The 26,058-nt window shown below is 41.7% G+C and overlaps 1 protein-coding gene across 1 annotated transcript in view; it reads left to right on the top strand.

Moving 5' to 3' along the window:
- The window catches only part of LOC141128865 (uncharacterized), a 67,806-nt gene extending 46,159 nt beyond the window's left edge, over nucleotides 1-21,647 (top strand). The window contains exons 3-8 of the mRNA XM_073616461.1: nucleotides 2,429-2,521; nucleotides 3,807-3,908; nucleotides 5,831-5,908; nucleotides 18,796-18,888; nucleotides 19,049-19,111; nucleotides 21,460-21,647. Of these exons, the coding sequence (XP_073472562.1) occupies nucleotides 2,429-2,521; nucleotides 3,807-3,908; nucleotides 5,831-5,908; nucleotides 18,796-18,888; nucleotides 19,049-19,111; nucleotides 21,460-21,647 (617 nt within the window). The remainder of the gene's footprint in view (nucleotides 1-2,428; nucleotides 2,522-3,806; nucleotides 3,909-5,830; nucleotides 5,909-18,795; nucleotides 18,889-19,048; nucleotides 19,112-21,459) is intronic.
- The last annotated feature ends 4,411 nt before the right edge of the window (nucleotides 21,648-26,058 follow it).

Raw genomic sequence — 26,058 nt, 5'->3', positions numbered from 1 at the left:
ACTGTAACCAGACAAGCCTGCCTGTCAGTAGGAAGATAACAGGAACGGATCTAGCTGAACACTGTGAGCAGGACGCACTGTACTAAATGTAAATAGTCTAGCTGCCTGACCGTGGTACTAATAGGATCAAATAGAACACCTGTAATTTTCTTCAGGTAGCTTTATATACTGTAACCAGACAAGCCTGCCTGTCAGTAGGAAGATAACAGGAACGGATCTAGCTGTACACTGTGAGCAGGACGCACTGTACTAAATGTAAATAGTCTAGCTGCCTGACCGTGGTACTAATAGGATCAAATAGAACACCTGTAATTTTCTTCAGGTAGCTTTATATACTGTAACCAGACAAGCCTGCCTGTCAGTAGGAAGATAACAGGAACGGATCTAGCTGAACACTGTGAGCAGGACACACTGTACTAAATGTAAATAGTCTAGCTGCCTGACCGTGGTACTAATAGGATCAAATAGAACACCTGTAATTTTCTTCAGGTAGCTTTATATACTGTAACCAGACAAGCCTGCCGGTCAGTAGGAATTTAACAGGAACGGATCTAGCTGAACACTGTGAGCAGGACACACTGTACTAAATGTAAATAGTCTAGCTGCCTGACCGTGGTACTAATAGGATCAAATAGAACACCTGTAATTTTCTTCAGGTAGCTTTATATACTGTAACCAGACAAGCCTGCCTGTCAGTAGGAAGATAACAGGAACGGATCTAGCTGAACACTGTGAGCAGGACACACTGTACTAAATGTAAATAGTCTAGCTGCCTGACCGTGGTACTAATAGGATCAAATAGAACACCTGTAATTTTCTTCAGGTAGCTTTATATACTGTAACCAGACAAGCCTGCCGGTCAGTAGGAATTTAACAGGAACGGATCTAGCTGAACACTGTGAGCAGGACACACTGTACTAAATGTAAATAGTCTAGCTGCCTGACCGTGGTACTAATAGGATCAAATAGAACACCTGTAATTTTCTTCAGGTAGCTTTATATACTGTAACCAGACAAGCCTGCCGGTCAGTAGGAATTTAACAGGAACGGATCTAGCTGAACACTGTGAGCAGGACGCACTGCACTAAATGTAAATAGCAGGAACGGATCTAGCTGAACACTGTGAGCAGGACGCACTGCACTAAATGTAAATAGTCTAGAAGATAACAGGAACGGATCTAGCTGAACACTGTGAGCAGGACGCACTGCATTAAATGTAAATAGTCTAGATAGAAGATAACAGGAACGGATCTAGCTAAACTGAATACAGTGTATATATATATATGCAACACCTGGGATGCATATATATACACAATACACTGTAAGTGCAGCTAACTGACTGACTGTTCTGCCTAATCTATCTAACTCAAATCAAATGACACTGTCTCTCTCTCTCTCTATCTCTCAGCACACCGGAACACACACTACACAGGGCCGCCGTGCAGGCGGCCTTATATAGTGTGGGGTGTGTACTAAATGCCCTGAGCCGTAATTGGCCAAAGCCACCCTGGCTTTGGCCAATTACAGCTCTCTCTACTGACAGCGCTGTGATTGGCCAAGCATGCGGGTCATAGTGCATGCTTGGCCAATCATCAGCCAGCAATGCACTGCGATGCCGCAGTGAATTATGGGCCGTGACGCGCCACACGAATTTAGCGCGAACGGCCCATAACGTTCGCAATTCGGCGAACGATCGAACAGCCGATGTTCGAGTCGAACATGGGTTCGACTCGAACACGAAGCTCATCCCTAATCTTCAGTAGAGCAGTGAATGTGGAAAATGTCTACCAAATGTTTTTTATAACTCTGTGTGTCTTCCTATCCCCTGCTTCTCAAGAAGTGAATGAAAATCTCCCCAATGGGGCCACCGACAGAAATAGATAACCCCTTCTCCACTTCATCCAAAACTTAAAAGATAAGTTCATCATTAGTAACATGTTACACCCGTATTTAGGGTATAACATGTAACATGACACTATGCAGCAACCACCCTACCCTCCTCAACCCCCCATAACCGTTGGTTTGGGGTTCTTCTCCCCACTGATGAGCACCCTTGTAGTTCATTGACATTGCCTCAAGCTTTGTAACTGAAAGCCTATATGGGTACAGGCAAGGGCGCTGGAGGGAGAGTGTGCAGGACTTTGACATTGCACCCATGATCTTCTAATCATAGGTGCAATGTACCACAGGCTCCTGCTACCTCAAAGACTAACCACTTAGCCAGCTGCTGACCCCTCTGACAGCACTGGTGGAGTCACACAACTGGACAGAGGAAGTGTGCCCATTATTGTTGGTCACCATGGGGTACCTCACTAGGTGGTTGTTGAGGTAGCTGGACCTCTTGAACTGTAGTTTTCAATTATCCAACAAAAATTAGATGTTCTGTGATATATCGCTAGTGGTTCCTCATTGTGTGTTGGTATCTTAGTCTCTCCACAGCCAGATGTCTCCGATCCCACATACACATCGGTTAACAAACTAAAGAAAGAGAAGAACAAGAATCCTGCCACGACAGAGAAAGGTAGCGCTTTTGTATAAATATAACATGAACATATACAATGGAATGTAATAATGTGGGTTGAGGGATAGACATCTCCAACAGAACAACACTCATCTTCCTAACAGTGTTCCTTCTTTGTACCTGTTGATGAAAGATTCACTTTCTGTCTGAGAAACACAGTAAGGAAATCAACATTTGATGATTTCCTCTCTATTCAGGTTTTAATGACAACAGGAACATTTTGGTTTTCCCATCATTTTCTTTTTTGTCCCAGAAGCAAAAAATGGAGAATAAATACCAGTAATAAGAACCTAACAGGCATACTAATGCCCCGTACACACAGTCAGATTTTCCGGCGGAAAATGTGTGATAGGACCTTGTTGTCAGAAATTCCAACCGTGTGTGGGCTCCATCACACATTTTCCATCGGATTTTCCGACACACAAAGTTTGAGAGCAGGCTATAAAATTTTCCGACCACAAAATCCGTTGTCGGAATTTCCGATAGTGTGTACACAAATCCAACGGACAAAGTGCCACGCATGCTCAGAATAAATAAAGAGATGAAAGCTATTGGCTACTGCCCCGTTTATAGTCCCGACGTACGTGTTTTACGTCACCGTATTCAGAACGATCGGATTTTCCGACAACTTTGTGTGACCGTGTGCATGCAAGACAAGTTTGAGCCAACATCCGTCAGAAAAAATCCTAGGATTTTATTGTCGGAATGTCCGATCAATGTCCGACCGTGTGTACGGGGCATAACTCTTCTGCTCCCATGAAAAACTAAAAAAAAAGACATTCTGATGGAGTTCCAATTATAGAAATACATGGGAACAAAATCCTAATTGCCTGGCCATCAAGCTGACCCTCTGGCATCAATACCCATCTGTATTTTTGTTGTAGATCAGTGACTCAAAGTAGCAAAGCCAACTGGTCAGCAATGGCAGCTTAATGTTTCTCTGATTAAAAGTTCACGTTAAACTATCATCCATCATACAACCCATTCCTTTGGCTGTGATATTTTGAGTATATCAATACATTTTTACATCATAAAGTATCTGCGTAGTGTCCCCCTTTCCTAAATAAAGGATGTTGATATGGATGCAAATCACACAAAGATAGCAGTGTTGGAGGACTTTGTCCTAGAAGTAAAAGGGAAGTTTTCATGTCTGAGCAGGCAGCTCAGTATAAAGGTGTGAATTCAGTACAGGAGGTTTATATGTCATTTTACCCCAATATAAAGTTCAGTATGAGGGTGTGATGTCATATTCTATATAGAATATTTACATGTCATGTTATCCCAGTCTCTACACAGGCAGAAGATAACCATTTACTTTACATACCTATCAATAAACCGAACAAGTCAGCACAAAAGGACAACACAACCACCACCAAGACCCAACAAGGTGGGAATTATATCATCACCTAAATACTAAAGAGGACCTGTTGTTCAAATGTAAACCACTCAATGTTAATTTTACAGTTGGAGCAATGTCTAAATTCTGATGCACACTAACCACTTTATACATCTTTAGGAGAGAATCAGCCAATGAGGTGAAAGTTGGCAGCGTAGGGATTACTCTTAGAGCTGATGGAGTAAAGACAGGGTGTGTTGTCATATCACATCATCACTCAGAGCCATTGTGGTGAAAGCAGTGTGTTATACATAGTTAGTGCATAAATGTATTTTTATTTTCTCAATTCAAAATTATTTTTAAAATCCTTTTATGTAACATAATTTGAGGCAATGTTCTGCCCCTTCAACCAAACTGTTCTAGACATTGCCCCATGAGTGTACTGTATACAGAGGTCCCTACACTCACTTAGCCACCCGGCTGACTTCTCAGGAGAACTCCCAGACATGCTAACCTGTCCCTGCTGTCCTCTCTCCTTTCTCCTGTGCCATCAGAAAGGGGTTTCTCCGTGTGTTGTGGGGGATCCTTCCAGCACTCGAGCCCCAGGCCCGAGGTTACCCCAAAGACTAGGGGCACCTTCAAGGGCCCTCGACAGCCTCCTCAGCACTTCATCTCCATATCCCACCCAACTGCCCCCTACTGACCTGACTCATGCTTTTATATGAGGTAAACAGACCCTCTTCCAGCCCCTTTCTGCTGGGGATTGGTCAAGGACCTCATAAATATGCCAAGCAGCTCCTCCTGGTTTCCACCCACTACATCTGGAAGCTTCTCCAAGGTTCCAGAACAGGGAGAGGCACCAGAAAAGCTACCTGATGAGTCATCCAGCCTCCCAGCATCACTCAACCCTGACCCAGATTCAGCCCAGGCCTAGCTCTCAGCCAAACCAATTTGCCTATACTACAACTACATAGCACACTAGCTACAGCGTGCTACACTTATAAAAGAGAGTTTCCAGGAAGTAGAGACATAATTGGACCACATGAGCATCCATGCAGGAGCTGCTGCTGTATTTCATCCAGACCAGAAGCAGAGACTATTAGGGAAGTGTTTCTGAGTTCTTATAGTTTAATTGTTGCAGTTTATGTGTTGTCAGGTGTAAGTGCCCTTTTATTTGTTGCCCCTCCTTTGATGATGTAGTGGGTGAAGTTAGTGTCCTTTTATATGCCCCACTGTTGGTGGGGCCTGGTGGAGTTGGGGTATGGAAGAAAGACACCCCTGATCAGCATAATGTAGTGATGTGCTGTGAGGAAAGAGAGAGAGAGGGCGCTCTTGAGGCCTGAACTTCCAAGGTGATCAGTGAGGAATGATGGAGAAACCTTGCCACCCCTGACCTTGGTCTAGCACGTCCTGTGGCTTGGTTTAGGTAACAGGCCCCAGGCTAGGAATATGGGTAAAGAGGGCCTAAGGCCAGGAGAGTGTGACACAATATGGTGGAGTTTCTCCATAAAGGCAGGTTTGTGACTATACCATCTGAAAAAGAAGCGGGGAAGGACTTGGGGAGGACAGCTGCCTGATAAGGCATCTTTGTTAAAATAGAGTTTATTTGCAGCTTTTGTTACCTTTGGTATTGGCTTTTTTTTCTCGTCAGGGATTCTCTAGCTAGCTTTAGCTCAGAGCTCAGTGAACAGCATAGGGTAGCCAGGTTAGACATCTGACAATCTATAGGCAGCCCAAGGTCAAGTTGCATGGCAGGTTGGAAACTATTAGGGACTGAGAAATAGAACAAACAGCAGAGCTGGCTACAATGAAATATAAAAGTACTGTATTCATGTAATAGAAGAGTAATGTGTACAGAGGCCCCTTCAGTCATTTTGACTACATCCAAAGATGATACTTGCTGTGGCATGTTATCATATTTCTCCTATAAATCGCACTTCATATGTCTCCCTTCTTTTCACAACATCCTCCAGCCTATGAAGATCTTAATATGCTCCGCACGTCTACAGAAAATGGACATATCAGACCAAAGATACTTTTGTTTAGACAAGGTGAGTCTACAGAAAAGGGACATAAAAAGACCTTCATTCATACTAGGTGACAAATGACATACAAGACCAGAGAAGCATTCCCACACAAGGTGACAACTGACATGCAGTGAGGGAAAAAAAGTATTTGATCAGCTGCTGATTTTGTACGTTTGCCCACTGACAAAGAAATGGTCAGTCTATAATTTTATCGGCGGTTTATTTTAACAGTGAGAGACAGAACAACAACAAAAATATACAGAAAACGCATTTCAAAAAAGTTATAAATTGATTTTCATTTTAATGAGTGAAATAAGTATTTAATCCCCCATCAATCAGCAAGATTTCTGTCTCCCAGGTGTCTTCTATACAGGTAATAAGCTGAGATTAGGAGCACTCTCTTAAAGGAAGTGCTCCTAATCTCAGCTTGTTTACCTGTATAAAAGACACCTGTCCACAAAAGCAATCAATCAGATTCCAATCTCTCCACCATGGCCGAGACCAAAGAGCTGTCCAAGGATGTCAGGGACAAGATTGTAGACCTACACAAGGCTGGAATGGGCTACAAGACCATCGCCAAGCAGCTTGGTGAGAGGGTGACAACAGTTGGTGCAATTATTCGCAAATGGAAGAAACACAAAATAACTGTCAGTCTCCCTCGGTCTGGGGCTCCATGCAAGATCTCATCTCTTGAATTTTCAATGATCATGAGAATGATGAGAAATCAGCCCAGAACTACACGGGAGAATCTTGTCAATGAGCTCAAGGCAGCTGGGACCAAAGTCACCAAGAAAACAATTGGTAACACACTATGTTGTGAAATACTGAAATCCTGCAGCGCCCGCAATGTCCCCCTGCTCAAGAAATCACATGTACAGGACAGTCTGAAGTTTTCTAATGAACATCTGAATTATTCAGAGGAGAACTGGGTGAAAGTGTTGTAGTCAGATGAGACCAAAATTGAACTATTTGGAATCAACTCAACTCGCCGTGTTTGGAGGAGGAGGAATGCTGCCTATGACCCCAAGAACACCATCCCCACCATCAAACATGGAGGTGGAAACATTATGCTTTGGAGGTATTTTTCTGCTAAGAAGACAGGACAACTTCACCGAATCAAAGGGACGATGGACGGGCCATGTACCATCAAATCTTGGGTGAGAACCTTCTTCCCTCAGCAAGGGCATTGAAAATGAGTCGTGGATGTGTATTCCAGCATGACAATGACCCAAAACACATCGCCAAGGCAACAAAGGGCTCAAGAGGAAGCACATTAAGGTCCTGGAGTGGCCTAGACAGTCTCCAGACCCTAATCCCAAGGAAAATATGTGGAGGGAGCTGAAGGTTCGAGTTACCAAACATCAGCCTCGAAACCCTAATGACTTGAAAAGGATCTGCAAAGAGGAGTATGAGAAAATGGGGGGAGTTTGGGACTTTATATGAAGCACCATAAGTGCCTCCATCCCGCGGGACTTTAAATGAAGCACCCTAAGGTGCCTCCATCCCTGTAAATAAATGAAAAAGGGAAGTTTGGGACTTTGTATGAAGCAATTGAGTAGTGGAGGTAGATTGCAATAAAAGCATATTTATTAGGTAGCATGAATTTGCATACAAAAAAATATAGATAAAAGAATGTTTCATATCATATATACATGAGAGACGTGCACAAAGGCTGAATATGCAAGAATGGGAAAATACATGCATAACATCATGTGGTCAAAACAATAAATACATATATGCATAAGAAATACATGTACATGCCAATAGCAGCAGGCACCCACATGGTACATCTGTATCCACCAGATGGTATAAAAAACATCATATATTAAAAATAAGTAAATCTCAATCCGTATGGAGTAAGTAGCTGCGGCATCATATAAAGCTCTACGCGTTTCGTCCATGCCTGGGTTGGTGAGTGTTAGTGGTCAACCACCCATACTAATAGAAACAACATTTTTGAACTTTTCTGAGAAGTACAGTTTCTTAAATCCTTTTTTTATACCATAGAAATGTCTGACGCATCCGCTCCTGACGAGTGGGAACACCCACGAAACGCGTAGAGATTTATATGATGCCGCAGCTACTTACTCCATACGGATTGAGATTTACTTATTTTTAATATATGATGTTTTTTATACCATCTGGTATAAATATATCTGATACAGATGTACCATGTGGGTGCATGTGCCGGTGGTAGGCCTGCTGCTATTGGCATGTACATGTATTTCTTATGCATATATGTATTTATTGTTTTGACCACATGATGTTATGCATGTATTTTCCCATTCTTGCATATTCAGCCTTTGTGCACGTCTCTCATGTATATATGATATGAAACATTCTTTTATCTATATTTTTTTGTATGCAAATTCATGCTACCTAATAAATATGCTTTTATTGCAATCTACCTCCACTACTCAATTGCTTCATACAAAGTCCCAAACTTCCCCTTTTCATTTATTTACAGGGATGGAGGCACCTTAGGGTGCTTCATTTAAAGTCCCGCGGGATGGAGGCACTTATGGTGCTTCATATAAAGTCCCAAACTCCCCCCATTTTCTCATACAGATACCGGGATGGAAGCAATTGAGTAATTGGAGTGGCAGTGCTCCCCTGCCATCCCAGTGTGAGGCCCACCCTCATTCATAGGGTACCTTCATTAAGGTTTAAATTTTGTCAATACAAAGATTTATTTAGATTGTTTATTTAACATCTATGTTTTCATGGTTTGCACATGTCATTCTTTATAGGCAGCAGTTTCTTCACCAAGTTTCATGTACCCACATGGACTGCCCCCAATCACATGTTCCATGTACACTCCCTCTGCCTGCCCATGGTCTGATGTGGGTGGATGGGTCGATGTTTGGACATGGCTGGGCTCCACCTCTATCGCGGGAGCTGCGATGCGCTCATTGGACTCTCCCCCTCCTCCCCCTGCACCCAGTGTGTTTGGGAGAACGGGGCATCTGCCGCTTTGCGCATCGGCGCCATGCCTGTCACGCTCTGTGCGTGGCGGCTTCACTCCGTGCGTGTGACGTCAGTAATGAGGTCATGGCGCCGGCGTCTAGCCAGAACATCCTGTGTCCCGGTATGGTGAGATTTCCGCGTCGGCTGTTGAGTATATCACTCACTTCAGGTGCGGCTCCCTCGCCTCCATTGGCTCATTAGCGTGGCGTTGGCGGCATAATTACATCCCCCTTTCAGGTGAACTGCCCAATTCATCAGTTCCCCTTTGGGGTTTCTACACACCAGCTACACGTCCTGCTGGGAGTTGTTTTGTTGCAGCATGTTCTCCTTTGCTTTTCCAACCTTTATCTTCTTTTCCTTTTTTTTTTTTTTTCTTTTTCTCTCTTGGTGGATTTGTTTTCTGTTCACACTATTTGCCCTTGTTTCCACGTGGCATTCCTATCAGCATTGATACCACAATCTGTTGTATGTTCATTTCCATCATTTTTATACACAGATACTTGCACATCTTTGGGCATCATTTGTATCTTCTTTATCCTTTTCATATTATTCATACACCTCCTATATGGAGCTATACTGGGTTCATTTACTTTTATCACTATCCCCCACTATATATCATCACTATGATTAATATATTACAATTATACATATATTTATTTTAATCTTGTTCCCAGATATCCTTGCTCCGTTGAGTATACACTACTTTCTTGGCCACATTAGCTCTCATTCATACTTTAAGCTCTCATCCTATCCGATGCTGCAACCCTGTATTATGCCGCCTCAGCTCCCGCGTTGAGGCTATGTCTCGGCCGGCCCTGCTCCGATCACTCCTCCTTGCGGTCCATGCCTGGGTTGGTGAGTGTTAGTGGTCAACCACCCATACTAATAGAAACAACATTTTTGAACTTTTCTGAGAAGTACGGTTTCTTAAATCCTTTTTTTATACCATAGAAATGTCTGACGCATCCGCTCCTGACGAGTGGGAACACCCACAAAACGCGTAGAGCTTTATATGATGCTGCAGCTACTTACTCCATACGGATTGAGATTTACTTATTTTTAATATATGATGTTTTTTATACCATCTGGTGGATACAGATGTACCATGTGGGTGCATGTGCCGGTGGTAGGCCTGCTGCTATTGGCATGTACATGTATTTCTTATGCATATATGTATTTATTGTTTTGACCACATGATGTTATGCATGTATTTTCCCATTCTTGCATATTCAGCCTTTGTGCACGTCTCTCATGTATATATGATATGAAACATTCTTTTATCTATATTTTTTTGTATGCAAATTCATGCTACCTAATAAATATGCTTTTATTGCAATCTACCTCCACTACTCAATTGCTTCATACAAAGTCCCAAACTTCCCTTTTTCATTTATTTACAGGGATGGAGGCACCTTAGGGTTCTTCATTTAAAGTCCCGCGGGATGGAGGCACTTATGGTGCTTCATATAAAGTCCCAAACTCCCCCCATTTTCTCATACAGATACCGGGATGGAAGCAATTGAGTAATTGGAGTGGCAGTGCTCCCCTGCCATCCCAGTGTGAGGCCCACCCTCATTCATAGGGTACCTTCATTAAGGTTTAAATTTTGTCAATACAAAGATTTATTTAGATTGTTTATTTAACATCTATGTTTTCATGTTTTGCACATGTCATTCTTTATAGGCAGCAGTTTCTTCACCAAGTTTCATGTACCCACATGGACTGCCCCCAATCACATGTTCCATGTACACTCCCTCTGCCTGCCCATGGTCTGATGTGGGTGGATGGGTCGATGTTTGGACATGGCTGGGCTCCACCTCTATCGCGGGAGCTGCGATGCGCTCATTGGACTCTCCCCCTCCTCCCCCTGCACCCAGTGTGTTTGGGAGAACGGGGCATCTGCCGCTTTGCGCATCGGCGCCACGCCTGTCACGCTCTGTGCGTGGCGGCTTCACTCCGTGCGTGTGACGTCAGTAATGAGGTCATGGTGCCGGTGTCTAGCCAGAACATCCTGTGTCCCGGTATGGTGAGATTTCCGCGTCGGCTGTTGAGTATATCACTCACTTCAGGTGCGGCTCCCTCGCCTCCATTGGCTCATTAGCGTGGCGTTGGCGGCATAATTACATCCCCCTTTCAGGTGAACTGCCCAATTCATCAGTTCCCCTTTGGGGTTTCCACACACCAGCTACACGTCCTGCTGGGAGTTGTTTTGTTGCAGCATTAGGGTAGGTGTTCTCCTTTGCTTTTCCAACCTTTATCTTCTTTTCCTTTTTTTTTTTTTTTTTTTTTTCTCTCTTGGTGGATTTGTTTTCTGTTCACACCATTTGCCCTTGTTTCCACGTGGCATTCCTTTTAGCATTGATACCACAATCTGTTGTATGTTCATTTCCATCATTTTTATACACAGATACTTGCACATCTTTGGGCATCATTTGTATCTTCTTTATCCTTTTCATATTATTCATACACCTCCTATATGGAGCTATACTGGGTTCATTTACTTTTATCACTATCCCCCACTATATATCATCACTATGATTAATATATTACAATTATACATATATTTATTTTAATCTTGTTCCCAGATATCCTTGCTCCGTTGAGTATACACTACTTTCTTGGCCACATTAGCTCTCATTCATACTTTAAGCTCTCATCCTATCCGATGCTGCAACCTTGTATTATGCCGCCTCAGCTCCCGCGTTGAGGCTATGTCTCGGCCGGCCCTGCTCCGATCACTCCTCCTTGCGGTCCATGCCTGGGTTGGTGAGTGTTAGTGGTCAACCACCCATACTAATAGAAACAACATTTTTGAACTTTTCTGAGAAGTACGGTTCTTAAATCCTTTTTTTATACTATAGAAATGTCTGACGCATCCGCTCCTGACGAGTGGGAACACCCACGAAACGCGTAGAGCTTCATATGATGCCGCAGCTACTTACTCCATACGGATTGAGATTTACTTATTTTTAATATATGATGTTTTTTATACCATCTGGTGGATACAGATGTACCATGTGGGTGCATGTGCCGGTGGTAGGCCTGCTGCTATTGGCATGTACATGTATTTCTTATGCATATATGTATTTATTGTTTTGACCACATGATGTTATGCATGTATTTTCCCATTCTTGCATATTCAGCCTTTGTGCACGTCTCTCATGTATATATGATATGAAACATTCTTTTATCTATATTTTTTTGTATGCAAATTCATGCTACCTAATAAATATGCTTTTATTGCAATCTACCTCCACTACTCAATTGCTTCATACAAAGTCCCAAACTTCCCTTTTTCATTTGCAAAGAGGAGTGGGACAAAATCCCTCCTGAGATGTGTGCAAACCTGGTGGCCAACTACAAGAAACGTCTGACCTCTGTGATTGCTAACAAGGGTCTCTCCATCAACTACTAAGTCATGTTTTGTGAAGGGGTCAAATACTTATTTCACTCATTAAAATGCAAATCAATTTATAGCTTTTTTGAAATGCATTTTTCTGGATATTTTTGTTGTCATTCTGTATCTCACTGTTAAAAAAAAAAAACGACCATTAAAATTATAGACTGATCATTTCTTTGTCAGTGGGCAAACGTACAAAATCAGAAGAGGAGCAAATACTTTTTTCCCTCACTGTATAAGACCAGAAACACATCCCCACTCAAGGAAGTCTACAGAAAATGGACATATCAGACCAAAGAAATGTTTGTTTACACAAGGTGAGTCTACAGACAAGGGACTGTCCCCACACAAGGTGACAAATGATATATTACACCAGATAGACATTCCATACACAAGGTAACAATTGACATATCAGACTAAAGAGACATGTCAATTGTCACCTTGTGTATGGAATGTGTCTCTAGTCTGATATGTCAATTGTCATCTTGTGTATGAAATATCAGACTAGAGGGACATTCCCCACACAAGGTGACAATTGACATATCAGACTAGAGAGACATTCCTCATACAAGGTGACAATTGACATATCAGACCAGAGAGACATTCCTCACACAAGGTGACAATTGACATATCAGACCAGAGAGACATCCCCCACACAAGGTGACAATTGACATATCACACCAGAGAGATGGTCACCACACAAGGTGACAATTGACATATCACACCAGAGAGATGGTCCCCACACAAGGTGACAATTGACATATCAGACCAGAGAGACATTCCCCACACAAGGTGACAATTGACATATCAGACCAGAGAGATGGTCCTCACACAAGGTGACAATTGACATATCACACCAGAGAGATGGTCCCCACACAAGGTGACAATTGACATATCAGACCAGAGAGACATTCCTCACACAAGGTGACAATTGACATATCAGACTAGAGAGACATTCCCTACACAAGGTGACAATTGACATATCAGACTAGAGAAACATTCCCCACACAAGGTGACAATTGACACATCAGACTAGAGAGACATTCCCCACACAAGGTGACAATTGACACATCAGACTAGAGAGACATTCCCCACACAAGGTGACAATTGACATATCAGACTAGAGAGACATTCCTCACACAAGGTGACAATTGACATATTAGACTAGAGAGACATTCACCTAAACAAGGAGACAACTGACATAGACTAGGTGACTTTGTGTATCCAGCTTATGATGTAATCAGAGGTTTTTATGTGACACATTAGTCCCTCTTGGAATGAGAGCAGCACTCACTTTATATTTCTTTAATAAAGTAGTCCAATTCTTCCAGATTCTGATACACCCCCTCCCTGTAGACCCCATACATCCACCAGGCCAGGAATGTAGAGCCGAGGTCCTTGTTCCCATCAATATGAAGACAATGTGCCTTTCAGGAGATGGAGGCTTGGTGCCCCCCACCCCTGAAAGTTAATGTTGAGGACATGTCGGCTGGTTGAAGAGGAGGGACACATGTTCTCTCTACTACCATTTCCTGGCCAGCCTGTGTAAGCATTTGGTATGGGTTTTATTGGGACCCCGTGGCTTTTTTTTTGTGTGAGGTCCATCTCAAAATCCATACCATACTCTTAACTGGCCAGGAAAGGGGAGGCAGCGAGTGTAACCCCCAATGCTTCAAACTATTCTTGCCATACTCCCTTAGCATTGGGAGGTTGCCCTGTCAGGTGGGGTGCAAAGATTAAGGGGACCTCAGATATCTGACCCTCCACTGTACGTGAATGAGTATGGGGTACATACTTGTTACTTATTCACAAAAAATAATGTAAATAAACACACAGACACCATAGAGAAATTCCTTTATCTAATGAAAAATAAATCCAACATCAATCATGTCATCCAGCAATGTAGGTCCAAGGCCAATCATGATAGGCAACATCCCGAGTACCTGCTGCCATGATGACCTGTGCCACAATTATATTTTTTACCATCAATTCTCCAGCCATAACTTACAGCCCCCAGCTACTGTAAGTGTTGATTGACAACAAACTTTCCAGGGATGCTGGGTGACAACATATATGGTCAATGATGTCACCCAGGATCCCCACCAGCTTTTTTACCAAGTGATAAAACCAGCTGGAAGATGTCATTTTGTGGTAAGTAAGTAGCTGATGGACTATATCTTGGTGAGAACTTTCTGAGGCAATCATTCCACACTGAATTTCTGATAAGCTACATATTTCCTCCATCTATTATTATATTAATTTGAGGCAAGTCAGTGGCTGAATTTGTGGAAGCTACCACTGTGTAAGCCATAAAAGCAAACATCCCCAGCATGTGTTGATGGGACCAGAGCTGCTAGGAAGTGGCTCTGCTTTTTTTACTTTTATAATTGCACTGTGTCATTGGTAACTGGATGATAGTTGCTACATGTAACATTTACTGGAACCTATGAGCAAGTACTGTATTTTGTTTGATTCTTATATTGTGTAGCTGTCTGGGACTTTTCCGGTATCTCTATTGTGATCTGGAGGACATTTGTGAGGATAGGAATTTATTTTTGGAATGGATTTGATTTTACGATTGGATTCAATTTTGGATTGGGTTGTGTTTTTTTTTTTTTTTTTTAATTTGATTGGATGTTTTGATTGGATTTGGTTTTTGGATTGGATTTTTGATTTTTTTTTTTTAAATAGAATTCAATAGAATTTGATTTTTGTATTGGATTGGATTTTTGTATTGGATTAGAGTTTTGTATTTGATCAGATTTTCAGGCTGCATTGATCATATGGAATGTATTGGGCTTTGGATTAGATTGGATGTTGGAATGGGTTTTTGGATTTTTGGACAGGATTCAGGTTTTGGAATGGATTGGGTTTTCTGGAACATATTAGGTTTTTGGAATGAAATGGAATGGATTATTTTTTTAAATGGATTGGGTTTTTGGAATTGATTGCATTTTTGGATTGGACTTTTTATTTTATTTCAGTGGATTGGGTTTCTAAAATGAGTTGTGTTTTGTAATGGATTGGATTCTTTAAATGGATTTCTTTATATAGAATTTGATTTTTGGATTGAATTTTTGGATTGGAATATATTTTTAGATTGATGCAGTCTGAAAACCTGATCAGATCAATTGGAATGTATTGGGCTTTGACTTGGATTGGATTTTGGAATGAAGTAGATTTTGGAATGGATTGGATTTTTGGACTGGATTGAGGTTTTGGAATGGATTAGATTTTGGAATGGATTGGGTTTTCTGGAACATATTAGGTCTTTGGAATGAAATGGAATGGATTATGTTTCTGAAATGGATTGGGTTTTTGGAGTGGATTGGATTTTTGGATTGGATTGGATTTTTATTTCTTTTTTAATGGATTGGGTTTCTAGAATGAATTGTGTTTTTGGAATGGATTGGATTGTTTTTTTGTAATGGATTTGGTTTTTAAATGAACTTCTTTATATAAAATGTAATGTTTGGATTGGATTTGATTTTTAGATTTGGATCAGGTTTTTAGACTGCAGCAATCAATTGGAATGTATTGGGCTTTGAAATGGATTTTGGAAAGGAAGTAGATTTTGGAATGGATTGGATTTTTGGACAGAATTGAGGTTTTGGAATGGATTGGGTTTTCTGGAACATATTAGGTTTTTGGAATGAAATAGATTGGATTTTTGGATTGGATTTTTTTTTTTGATTCGATAGGGTTTCTAGAATGAATTGTGTTTTTGGATTGGATTTTTAGATTGGATTGTTTTTTGTAATGGATTGGGTTTTTTAAATAGATTTTTTACATAAAATTTAATTTTTGGATTGAATTTGATTTTTAGATTGGATCCGGTTTTTAGACTGCATCGATCAATTTAAATGTATTGGGCTTTGGATTTGATTGGATTTTGGAATGAAGTAGATTTTGGAATGGATTGGATTTTTGAACTGGATTTAAATTTTAAACTATATATTTTTTTTAATGGATTAGGTTTTTCAAGTGGATTTGGTTTTTAGAATTAAGTGGAATGTACTGGGCTTTGGATTGGATAGGATTGGAATGGTGTAGATTTTGGAATGGATTGGGTTTTTGGAATGAAATAGAACTTTGGAATGACTTAGGTTTTTGGAATGGATTGGGTTACTGGAGAGGATTGGATTTTTAGAATGGATTGGATTGGATTGTTTGTTTTTTTGGAATGGACTGGGTTTTTGGAATGAACTATGTTTGTGAATTTGTTTAAGTTTTCTTTTTGGGATAAATTGGGGTTTTAAATGGATTGGGTTTTTGGACCAAATTGGATTGGTTTGGGTTGGGTTTTTGGATTGGATTGTGTTTTTGAAATAGATTTTTTTTTTTGGATTGTGGATTTAGTTGGATTGGGTTTTTTAATTGACTGGGATTGTAATTAGATTGGGTTTTTGGATTGGATTGGGTTTTTAGATTGGATTGTGCTTATAGACTGGATTGGGTTTGTGGACTGATTTGGGTTTTAAAACTGGATCGGGTTTTTAGGTTGGATTGAATTTTTGAATGGGCTGCAATTTGGATGGCACTGGGTTTATGGACTGAATTTTTTAAAATGGATTTTTGGAATTAATTGTTTTTTGTATCGGATAGGGTTTTTCAATTGAATTCGTTTTTTTTGACAGGATTGGGCCTTTAGATTGGATGGAGTTTTTAGACTGAATTGTTTTTTATTTACCACTTAAGTCCCGGACCATTTTGCTGGCCAAAGACCAGAGCACTTTTTATGATTCGGCACTGCATCGCTTTAACTGACAATTGCGCAGTCGTGCAGCGTTGCCCCCAAACAAAATTGACTTCTTTTTTTCCCCACAAATAGAGCTTTCTTTTGGTGGTATTTGATCACCTCTGCGGTTTTTTAATTTTTTTAATTTTTGCTATAATAAATATCCCCCCAAAAAATATAATTTTTTTTCTGAGTTTAGGCCGATATGTATTCTTCGACATATTTTTGGCAAAAAAACATCACAATAAGCGTTTATTGATTTTTTTGCGCAAACGTTATAGCATCTACAAAATAGGTGATACTTTTATGGCATTTTTATTATTTTATTTTTTTTTACTAGTAATGGCAGCGATCAGCAATTTTTATCATGACTGTGACATTGTGGTGGACAAATTGGACAATTTAGACACATTTTTGGGACCATTGGCGTTAATGCTATAAAATTGCATCGATTAATGTGAAAATGTCACTGGTAGTGAAGGGGTTAACCACTAGGGAGCAGGGGAGGGGTTAAGTGTGTCCTAGGGAGTGATTCTAACTGTCTGGGGGATGGGTCTAGCAGTGATACGACACTTATCGCTGCTCCCGATGAGAGGGAGCAGACGATCAGTGTCCTGTCATTAGGCAGAACAGGGAGATGCTGTATTTACATTGGCATCTCCCCGTTCTTCAGCTCCATGACATGATCGCGGGCATGAAGTCCATGGGTTCCACGGGCACGGTCACGGAGCTCGCGGCAGGAGTCAGCGTCCATGCCATTCTGCCGACGTAAATGTACAGGAGGCGGTCTGCAAGCAGTTAAAAAATTGAATTGGGTTTTTGCATAATTTGTAATAGATTTTTTTTTTTTATTGGATTTGTTTTTTTGATTGGATTGGGATTTTAAATTGGATTACATTTTTTTAATTGGATTGAGTTTTTGGACTGAAATGGGTTTTTGATTTTTTATTCTTTATTGGATTGTTTTTATAATTAGTTTTTTCTCTACAGTCCTCAGCTCTACCAGCTGAGCTATCAAAGGGAACGCTAGGATTGTTTTTTTTTATTAGATTTGGATTTTAAATTGGAAAGGAGTTTTATTGGGTTGGGATTCTAAAATTGACTAAGTTTGTGTTTTGATTTTTTTTTAATTGGATTGGGTTTTTTAGTTTTTGGATTAGATTGGATTAGGTTTTTTTTAGTATACTGGGTTTTTTAATAGGATTGGGTTTTCCTGGACAGCCTCTATTATTTCTCACGTTAGGTTGATGATATCATTTTGAATTACCTCTTTTATATGAAATAATTTTATAGTAAACATGTAACAGAGGGATCATCCAAGACAGGGAACAAGGAAAGGCAAATCTATAATTTTACTAGGTGAGTACTCGAATCTCTTCAGCTCTTTGGATCTGTTTTGGCACAAAAGCTTGCATATAGGTCTGTCAAAATCAGATGCTGTAGGCACAAGCTTATTAACTGATGAATGCATGTTGATAAATATGAACGGTCTCTCTGCTGATCCCACCACTGGCTTCCATTTGCTAAATATGTACTGTAAAATTCAAAATGCTTACACCAACATACAAAGTCATTCACAACTCTGCCCCGAGCTACATCACCAACCTCATCTCAAAATATCATCCAAACCGTCCTCTTCCTTCCTCCCAAGACCTCTTACTCTCGGGAGCAGTGTCCTCCAAACCCTCTTGTCTTGAATTGTGTTCTCTCTATTTTTTTAAACTGTTGGCACTGAATGACTCCTGTATTATATTATTATTATTATTAATATTACATTATATTAATAATAACAGTTTTACTTTTCAGTTACAGAGAGCAGACATGTGAAGCTTCTGGTCGGTGTGCTGATCGTCATCTGTCTGATTCTCCTGATTACCATCATATCTCTGGGGGTGACATGTGAGTACACACAATGTATCTGTGTTTAAAGAAATACATTTTATAGAAGTGCTGATCAGTAAAATGTTGGGTGGCTGTAGCTGAAATGTTGGCCTCATCTGTCTTCATTTGTAATTCAGCATGGAGTTGATTTGGATTAAGTCTCTGCTTCAAATTCCAGGCAAAAATGACCCAATTTCACCCGATGGACCATCAGAAACATTCGGATCAAATGACTCATCGGGTAATGTGTATGCCCTTCTTAACGTCCATTAAAATATATCTCTCAATAGCCACATAGGATATAAATCCACTCTGTGACCCCATATCATTGCAAACTCAAATATTATGTTGTATAAATAGCAATGACATCATCGCTGTACTGTACATAGGACTGTGCAGAGAGCAGAGCTGTGGGAGGGACCCAACAGGATCCACCCACTACAGGCTTCCTGCAGGAAACTACAGGAGGGGGTGGAGACAAGACCAATCACCCTACACACAGAGAGAGAACAGCAGTGACCGGTACTTAGTAGAAGAAGCGCCTTCCTAGATGTGAGGTTCAGGGGTTGTTTCAAGCTTAAATATTACACCTCTATAGAGGAAATACACCAAAGACACCAAGATTCAACTAAAAACATACCTTCTACTTGTACTGCCATAATATTTGTATTTTTATTGAGTAATTATTACCTTATCAAAATATTCAGTTCATATATGTAAGCATTTCACGATAGGGCAATTTCCAAACTGTTCTACGTGAAATAGTAATTGTGCATTTCAAATATAATCTGTGACTATAAAAATGACCAAACAATAGTTTATCCAAATAGGTGTGTTCCTTAATTATTAATTATTCTAGAGCTGTACGCTTCACCTCTGTCATTGATTGGTACAGGAAGAAGTATGGTGACAAAAGTTGTTGTAATCTCAAAGAAAGCCAATCACTTCTCTTATCAAATGTCTAGGAGAGAAAATAGGAAATGTTTTCCCCTTACTTTAAAAAAATAAAAATAAAGTAAAGCTATTTCACACAAATTAATTGAACAACCACAATGTTGCACTTACCCCAAACGCAGGTGGTCAGACACTATAGCTGGCTTCTGTGTTCTTCACCTATAGCAGCCCCTTTTTCCCATAAGGAAAGCAGACCTACCGGTACTTAGTTGCCCCCAGGACTTATACACAATGCTATACTGTCTGGTCACCACGCCAGGGCAGGCGTGAACTGAGCAAACCTAACAGGTGCTTGTGGTTGCAGACAGGCAGAGTGGTTCAATGACAGTCCAGGTAAAAAAAAAAAGGCAGGCAAGGTTCAGAGGATAGTCATTATCTGATCCGAGGTCATACACAGGGAAATCAAACCAGTGCATATTACACACTCTATCACTCTCTATCACAAGCATGAGACTGCAAGCTTGGCTGGCTTAAATCAGGTTTGGTCTCGACACACAACAAACACCTTGCAAGTGGACAGGCCGACAAGGAGAATGCCATTGCCAAAACCAGGATGCTGGAATGAGGAGCAGGAGTGCTGGACGATCCTGATACACACCAGTAAACACAAAGGGGTGTATATAAAAATGTATAAGCTTGCATAGCATAGCAAAAAATACATAATTTTGCACACTAGAGGGCACGAATAATAATTAGCACCATCTAGTGGCCAAAGGCAGTATTTTCCATTTTAAATCAACGTACATCATTCAACCAGCACTGGAAATAGCCTAATAACATTGTTTTTTACTTTGCCCCATTCACACAGAGACAATGCACATGCTCTTTTATTGGGTGACTCACTATATGAAATTCTTCTCTCTATCATTACTGACTGTCTCTATTATTCCATATTACAGGATGGTCTCTTCTGTGTTCGGCTGTCTCTTCATCATTACTGACCATCTCTATTATTCCATATTACAGGACGGTCTCTCCTGTGTCTGACTTTCTCTTCATCATTACTGACTGTCTCTATTATTCCATATTACAGGACGGTCTCTCCTGTGTCCGGCTATCTCTTCATCATTACTGACTGTCTCTATTATTCCATATTACAGGACGGTCTCTCCTGTGTCTGGCTGTCTCTTCATCATTACTGACTGTCTCTATTATTCCATATTACAGGACGGTCTCTCCTGTGTCCGGCTGTCTCTCTATTATTATTGACTGTCTCTATTATTCCATATTACAGGACGGTCTCTCCTGTGTCCGGCTGTCTCTTCATCATTACTGACTGTCTCTATTATTCCATATTACAGGACGGTCTCTCCTGTGTCCGGCTGTCTCTCTATTATTATTGACTGTCTCTATTATTCCATATTACAGGACGGTCTCTCCTGTGTCCGGCTGTCTCTTCATCATTACTGACTGTCTCTATTATTCCATATTACAGGACGGTCTCTCCTGTGTCCGGCTGTCTCTCTATCATTACTGACTGTCTCTATTATTCCATATTACAGGACGGTCTCTCCTGTGTCCGGCTGTCTTTTCATCATTACTGACTGTCTCTATTATTCCATATTACAGGACGGTCTCTCCTGTGTCTGGCTGTCTCTCTATCATTACTGACTGTCTCTATATTCCATATTACAGGACGGTCTCCTAGATGTCCGGATCTCTGGATCACCATCAATGATAAATGTTATTTCTTCTCTGAGAACAAAAAATTCCATGTAGACAGTTATAGAGACTGTACAGAACGTGGCTCCAGACTAGCCACTGTGAAGGAGGAGACCATACGGGTCAGTGCCGGTGTCACCGGGTGGGTGTGGGGTGAATAGCATTTGTTGGTTCTCAAAAGACGTCCAGAAACGTGATAGGAATAAATTGAATAATGTGTTGATTGTTTTATCCAGAGACTGGTGACCATCACAGGGAAAGGAATTCTGGGTTGGATTAACCAAATATAAAACTGATGGTGTTTTGTGGAAAGGAAAATGGACAGATGGCAGTGAGGAGTAAGTATCACAGGACTTTTTTTTCTCTTGAACAGAAAACCCCCCCAAATCTTCAGTAGAAGTATCTCTGTATGTCAGGCTTCCTCCTCCCTCCTCTTCCTCCACAAAGATTTGCACACACTCTGATTGGGTGATAGAACAGGTTTTTATTTTTATTGAACATTAATAAGTATAAATAAGTTGGGGTATGATAGATCTCTTATGGCTGCACTCTTACCCTAGGTTCAGACTTTATGGTGCATTTTGCAGAGACGCACTACAGTCTATTTAACATGGTTTCCTATGGATGTAGTTTGCATCTATGCGTTTTGCAGCAATACATTTTTTTAAAGGGTCAGGGTTTTTTTTCCCTGCAGCAGATTGTGTTTTGTGTGTAATTGATTTCAATGCAGTCGCACCAAAAACTCACTTGTTGCAATATTAATGTGGATTTTTATGTGCTTTGTGGGGTCTTCTTTTGCTTTAAAAACACTGTCTATAGCTGGTTGCTAAGGAGCAAGCCTGGGAAGCCGGCTGCCGTGTCCTTAACAACCAATGAGTCATCAGCAGTCACCAGGGTTCCCCGCTGACAGCTGAATGAAAAAAAAATTGCTGGCAAAAACATTCAGGATAAAATGGCATGGGCCCCCCTCAAATCTATACCTTTGGGTCTGGTATGGATTTAGAGGGGAACCCCATGACCAAAATAAGAAAAATGGCGAGGTTCCCCCCACCTGGGCTGTGGTTGTGGGTTCTGCGGGCGGAGGGTTTATCAGAATCTGGAAGCCCCCTTTAACAAGGAGTTCCCCAGATCCCACCCCCCATGTGAATGAGTATAGGATAGTACATTATACACTTACTCATTCACCAAAAAAGTATCATCAAGAAAAAACTTACAAACACAGTTTTTGACATTCTTTTATTAAAAATAAAAAAACAATGTCTCCTGATGTAGATCCATCATATATCATGACGCCCATCAAAAACTGTGCTTGTGTTTTTTTTTTTCTTATTTAAACTTTTTTGTGTGAATGAGTATGGGTATAATGTACCCCATACTCATTCACACGGGGGGGTGGGATCTGGGGACCACCTTGTTAAAGGGGCTTCCAGATTGTGATAAGTCCCCCACCCGCGGACCCTCTCAACCACAGCATGCATCCCGTTATGGTTTAGGTGGGGAGGTTCTTGCTCATCCCTCCCTTTCCTGACCTGCATGCTCAGATAAGGGTCTGGTATGGTTTTCGGAAGACCCATTCCATTTTTTTATTTTAGTGTGCGGTTCCCCTCAGGTTTCCCTTCAGGTCTAGTATGGATTTGAGGGGATCCCATGCCTTTTTTTCCCCCTAATTTAATTTGCTGGCCATTTTTTTTTTTTTTACATACAGCTGTCAGGGAGGAACCCCACTGACAACTGTTGACTCATAGGTTGTTAAAGATGCAGCAGCTGGCTTCCCAGCCCACTCCTTAGTAACCAGCTGTATACAGTGTGTTTAACTACCTCAATACTGGGCACTTTCACCCCCTTTCTTCCCAGACCAATTATCAGCTTTCTGTGCTCTCGCGCTTTCAATGACAATTACTCAGTCATGCTACATTGTACCCATATGACATTTTTATAATTATGTTGACACAAATAAAGTTTTCTATTTTTTGTGATATAAGCGAAAAAAGAGCAAACATTTAAAAAAAAAACTATATTTCTACTTTCTATTTTAAAAGAAATCCAATAAAATCTAATTTCGTTATAAATTTAGGCCAGAATATATTCTGCTACATGTCTTTGGTAGAAAACAATCCTGATGAGTGTATGATAATAGGTTTGTGTGAAAGTTATAGAGTCTACAAGCTATGCTACGTATCTTTGAAAATCTAATTTCTTGAGGCCCTAAAATGTCACGACTAGGGATGAGCCGAACACCCCCCTGTTCGGTTTGCACCAGAACATGCGAACAGGAAAAAAGTTTGCTCGAACACACGAACACCGTTAAAGTCTATGGGACACGAACATGAATAATCAAAAGTGCTAATTTTAAAGGCTTATATGAAAGTTATTGTCATAAAAAGTGTTTTGGGGACCTAGCTCCTGCCCCAAGGGACATGGATCAATGCAAAAAAAAGTTTTAAAAACGGCCGTTTTTTCAGGAGCAGTGATTTTAATAATGCTTAAAGTCAAACAATAAAAGTGTAATATCCCTTTAAATTTCGTACCTGGGGGGTGTCTATAGTATGCCTGTAAAGGGGTGCATGTTTCCCGTGTTTAGAACAGTCTGACAGCAAAATGACATTTCAAAGGAAAAATTCCATTTAAAACTACCCACGGCTTTTGCATTGCCGACAATACACATAGAAGTTCATTGATAAAAACGGCATGGGAATTCAACACAGGGAAACCCTGAACCAAAATAAAAAAAAAAATGACGTGGAGTCCCCCTAAATTCCATACCAGGCCCTTCAGGTCTGGTATGGATATTAAGGGAACCCCGGACAAAATTTAAAAAAAATGACTTGGGGTACCCCCTAAATTCCATACCAGACCCTTCAGGTCTTGTATATATTTTAAGGGGAACCCCGCGCCAAAAAAAAAAAAAAAACGGCGTGGGGTCCCCCAAAAATCCATACCAGACCCTTATCCGAGCACGCAACCTGGCAGGCCGCAGGAAAAGAGGGGGGGACGAGAGTGCGGCCCCCCCTCCTGAACCGTACCAGGCCACATGCCCTCAACATTGGGAGGGTGCTTTGGGGTAGCCCCCCAAAACACCTTGTCCCCATGTTGATGAGGACAAGGGCCTCATCCCCCACAACCCTGGCCGGTGGTTGTGGGGTCTGCGGCGGGGGGCTTATCGTAATCTGGAAGCCCCCTTTAACAAGGGAACCCCCAGATCCCGGCCCCCCCCTGTGTGAAATGGTAAGGGGGTACTTACACTAAAAAACTGTCAAAAATGTTAAAAATGACAAGAGACAGTTTTTGACAATTCCTTTATTTAAATGCTTCTTCTTTCTTCTATCTTCCTTCATCTTCTTCTGGTTCTTCCTCCGGCGTTCTCGTCCAGCATCTCCTCCACGGCGTCTTCTATCTTCTTCTCCTTGGCCACTCCGCACCCATGGCATGGGGGGAGGCTGCCGCTTTTCTCTTCTTCTTCATCCTTTTCTCTTCTTCCTTCTTCTCTTCTTCTCTTCTTCATTTTCTTCTCCAGGCTGCTCCGCATCCATGCTGGCATGGAGGGAGGCTCCAGCTGTGTGACGGCGTCTCCTCGTCTGACGGTTCTTAAATAACGGGGGGCGGGGCTGCTTCTTTCTTCTATCTTCCTTCATCTTCTTCTTCTGGTTCTTCTGGCTCTTCTGGTTCTTCCTCCGGCGTTCTCGTCCAGCATCTCCTCCGTGGCATCTTTTATCTTCTTCTCCTTGGGCCGCTCCGCACCCATGGCATGGGGGGAGGCTCCCGCTCTTCTCTTCATCTTCTTCTTCATCCTCTTCTCTTCTTCCTTCTTCTTCATTTTCTTCTCCGGGCCGCTCCGCACCCATGCTGCCATGGAGGGAGGCTCCCGCTGTGTGACGGAGTCTCCTCGTCTGACGGTTCTTAAATAACGGGGGGCGGGCCACTCGGTGACCCCGCCCCCCTCTGACGCACGGTGACTTGACGGGACTTCCCTGTGACGTCACGGGGAATGCCACAGGGAAGTCCTGTCATGTCCCGTGCATCAGAGGGGGGCGGGGTCACCGGGTGGCCCCGCCCCCGTTATTTAAGAACCGTCAGACGGGGAGACGCCGTCACACAGCGGGAGCCTCCCTCCATGCCAGCATGGATGCGGAACAGCCCGGAGAAGAAAATGAAGAAGAGAAGAAGAGAAGAAGGAAGAAGAGAAAAGGATGAAGAAGAAGAGAAGAGCGGCAGCCTCCCCCCATGCCATGGGTGCGGAGCGGCCCGAGGAGAAGAAGATAGAAGACGCCGCGGAGGAGATGCTGGACGAGAACGCCGGAGGAAGAACCAGAAGAAGATGAAGGAAGATAGAAGAAAGAAGAAGCATTTAAATAAAGGAATTGTCAAAAACTGTCTCTTGTCATTTTTAACATTTTGACAGTTTTTTAGTGAAATGGTAGAGGTAAGTACCCCCTTACCATTTCACACAGGGGGGGGGCGGGATCTGGGGGTTCCCTTGTTAAAGGGGGCTTCCAGATTACGATAAGCCCCCCGCCCGCAGACCCCCACAACCACCGGCCAGGGTTGTGGGGATGAGGCCCTTGTCCTCATCAA

This window comes from Aquarana catesbeiana, linkage group LG01 (genome assembly GCF_042186555.1).
Source record: "Aquarana catesbeiana isolate 2022-GZ linkage group LG01, ASM4218655v1, whole genome shotgun sequence".
Lineage (NCBI taxonomy): Eukaryota > Metazoa > Chordata > Amphibia > Anura > Ranidae > Aquarana > Aquarana catesbeiana.
Note: the sequence above shows the minus strand (reverse complement) of the source record. Positions and strands in the feature narration are given on the sequence as shown.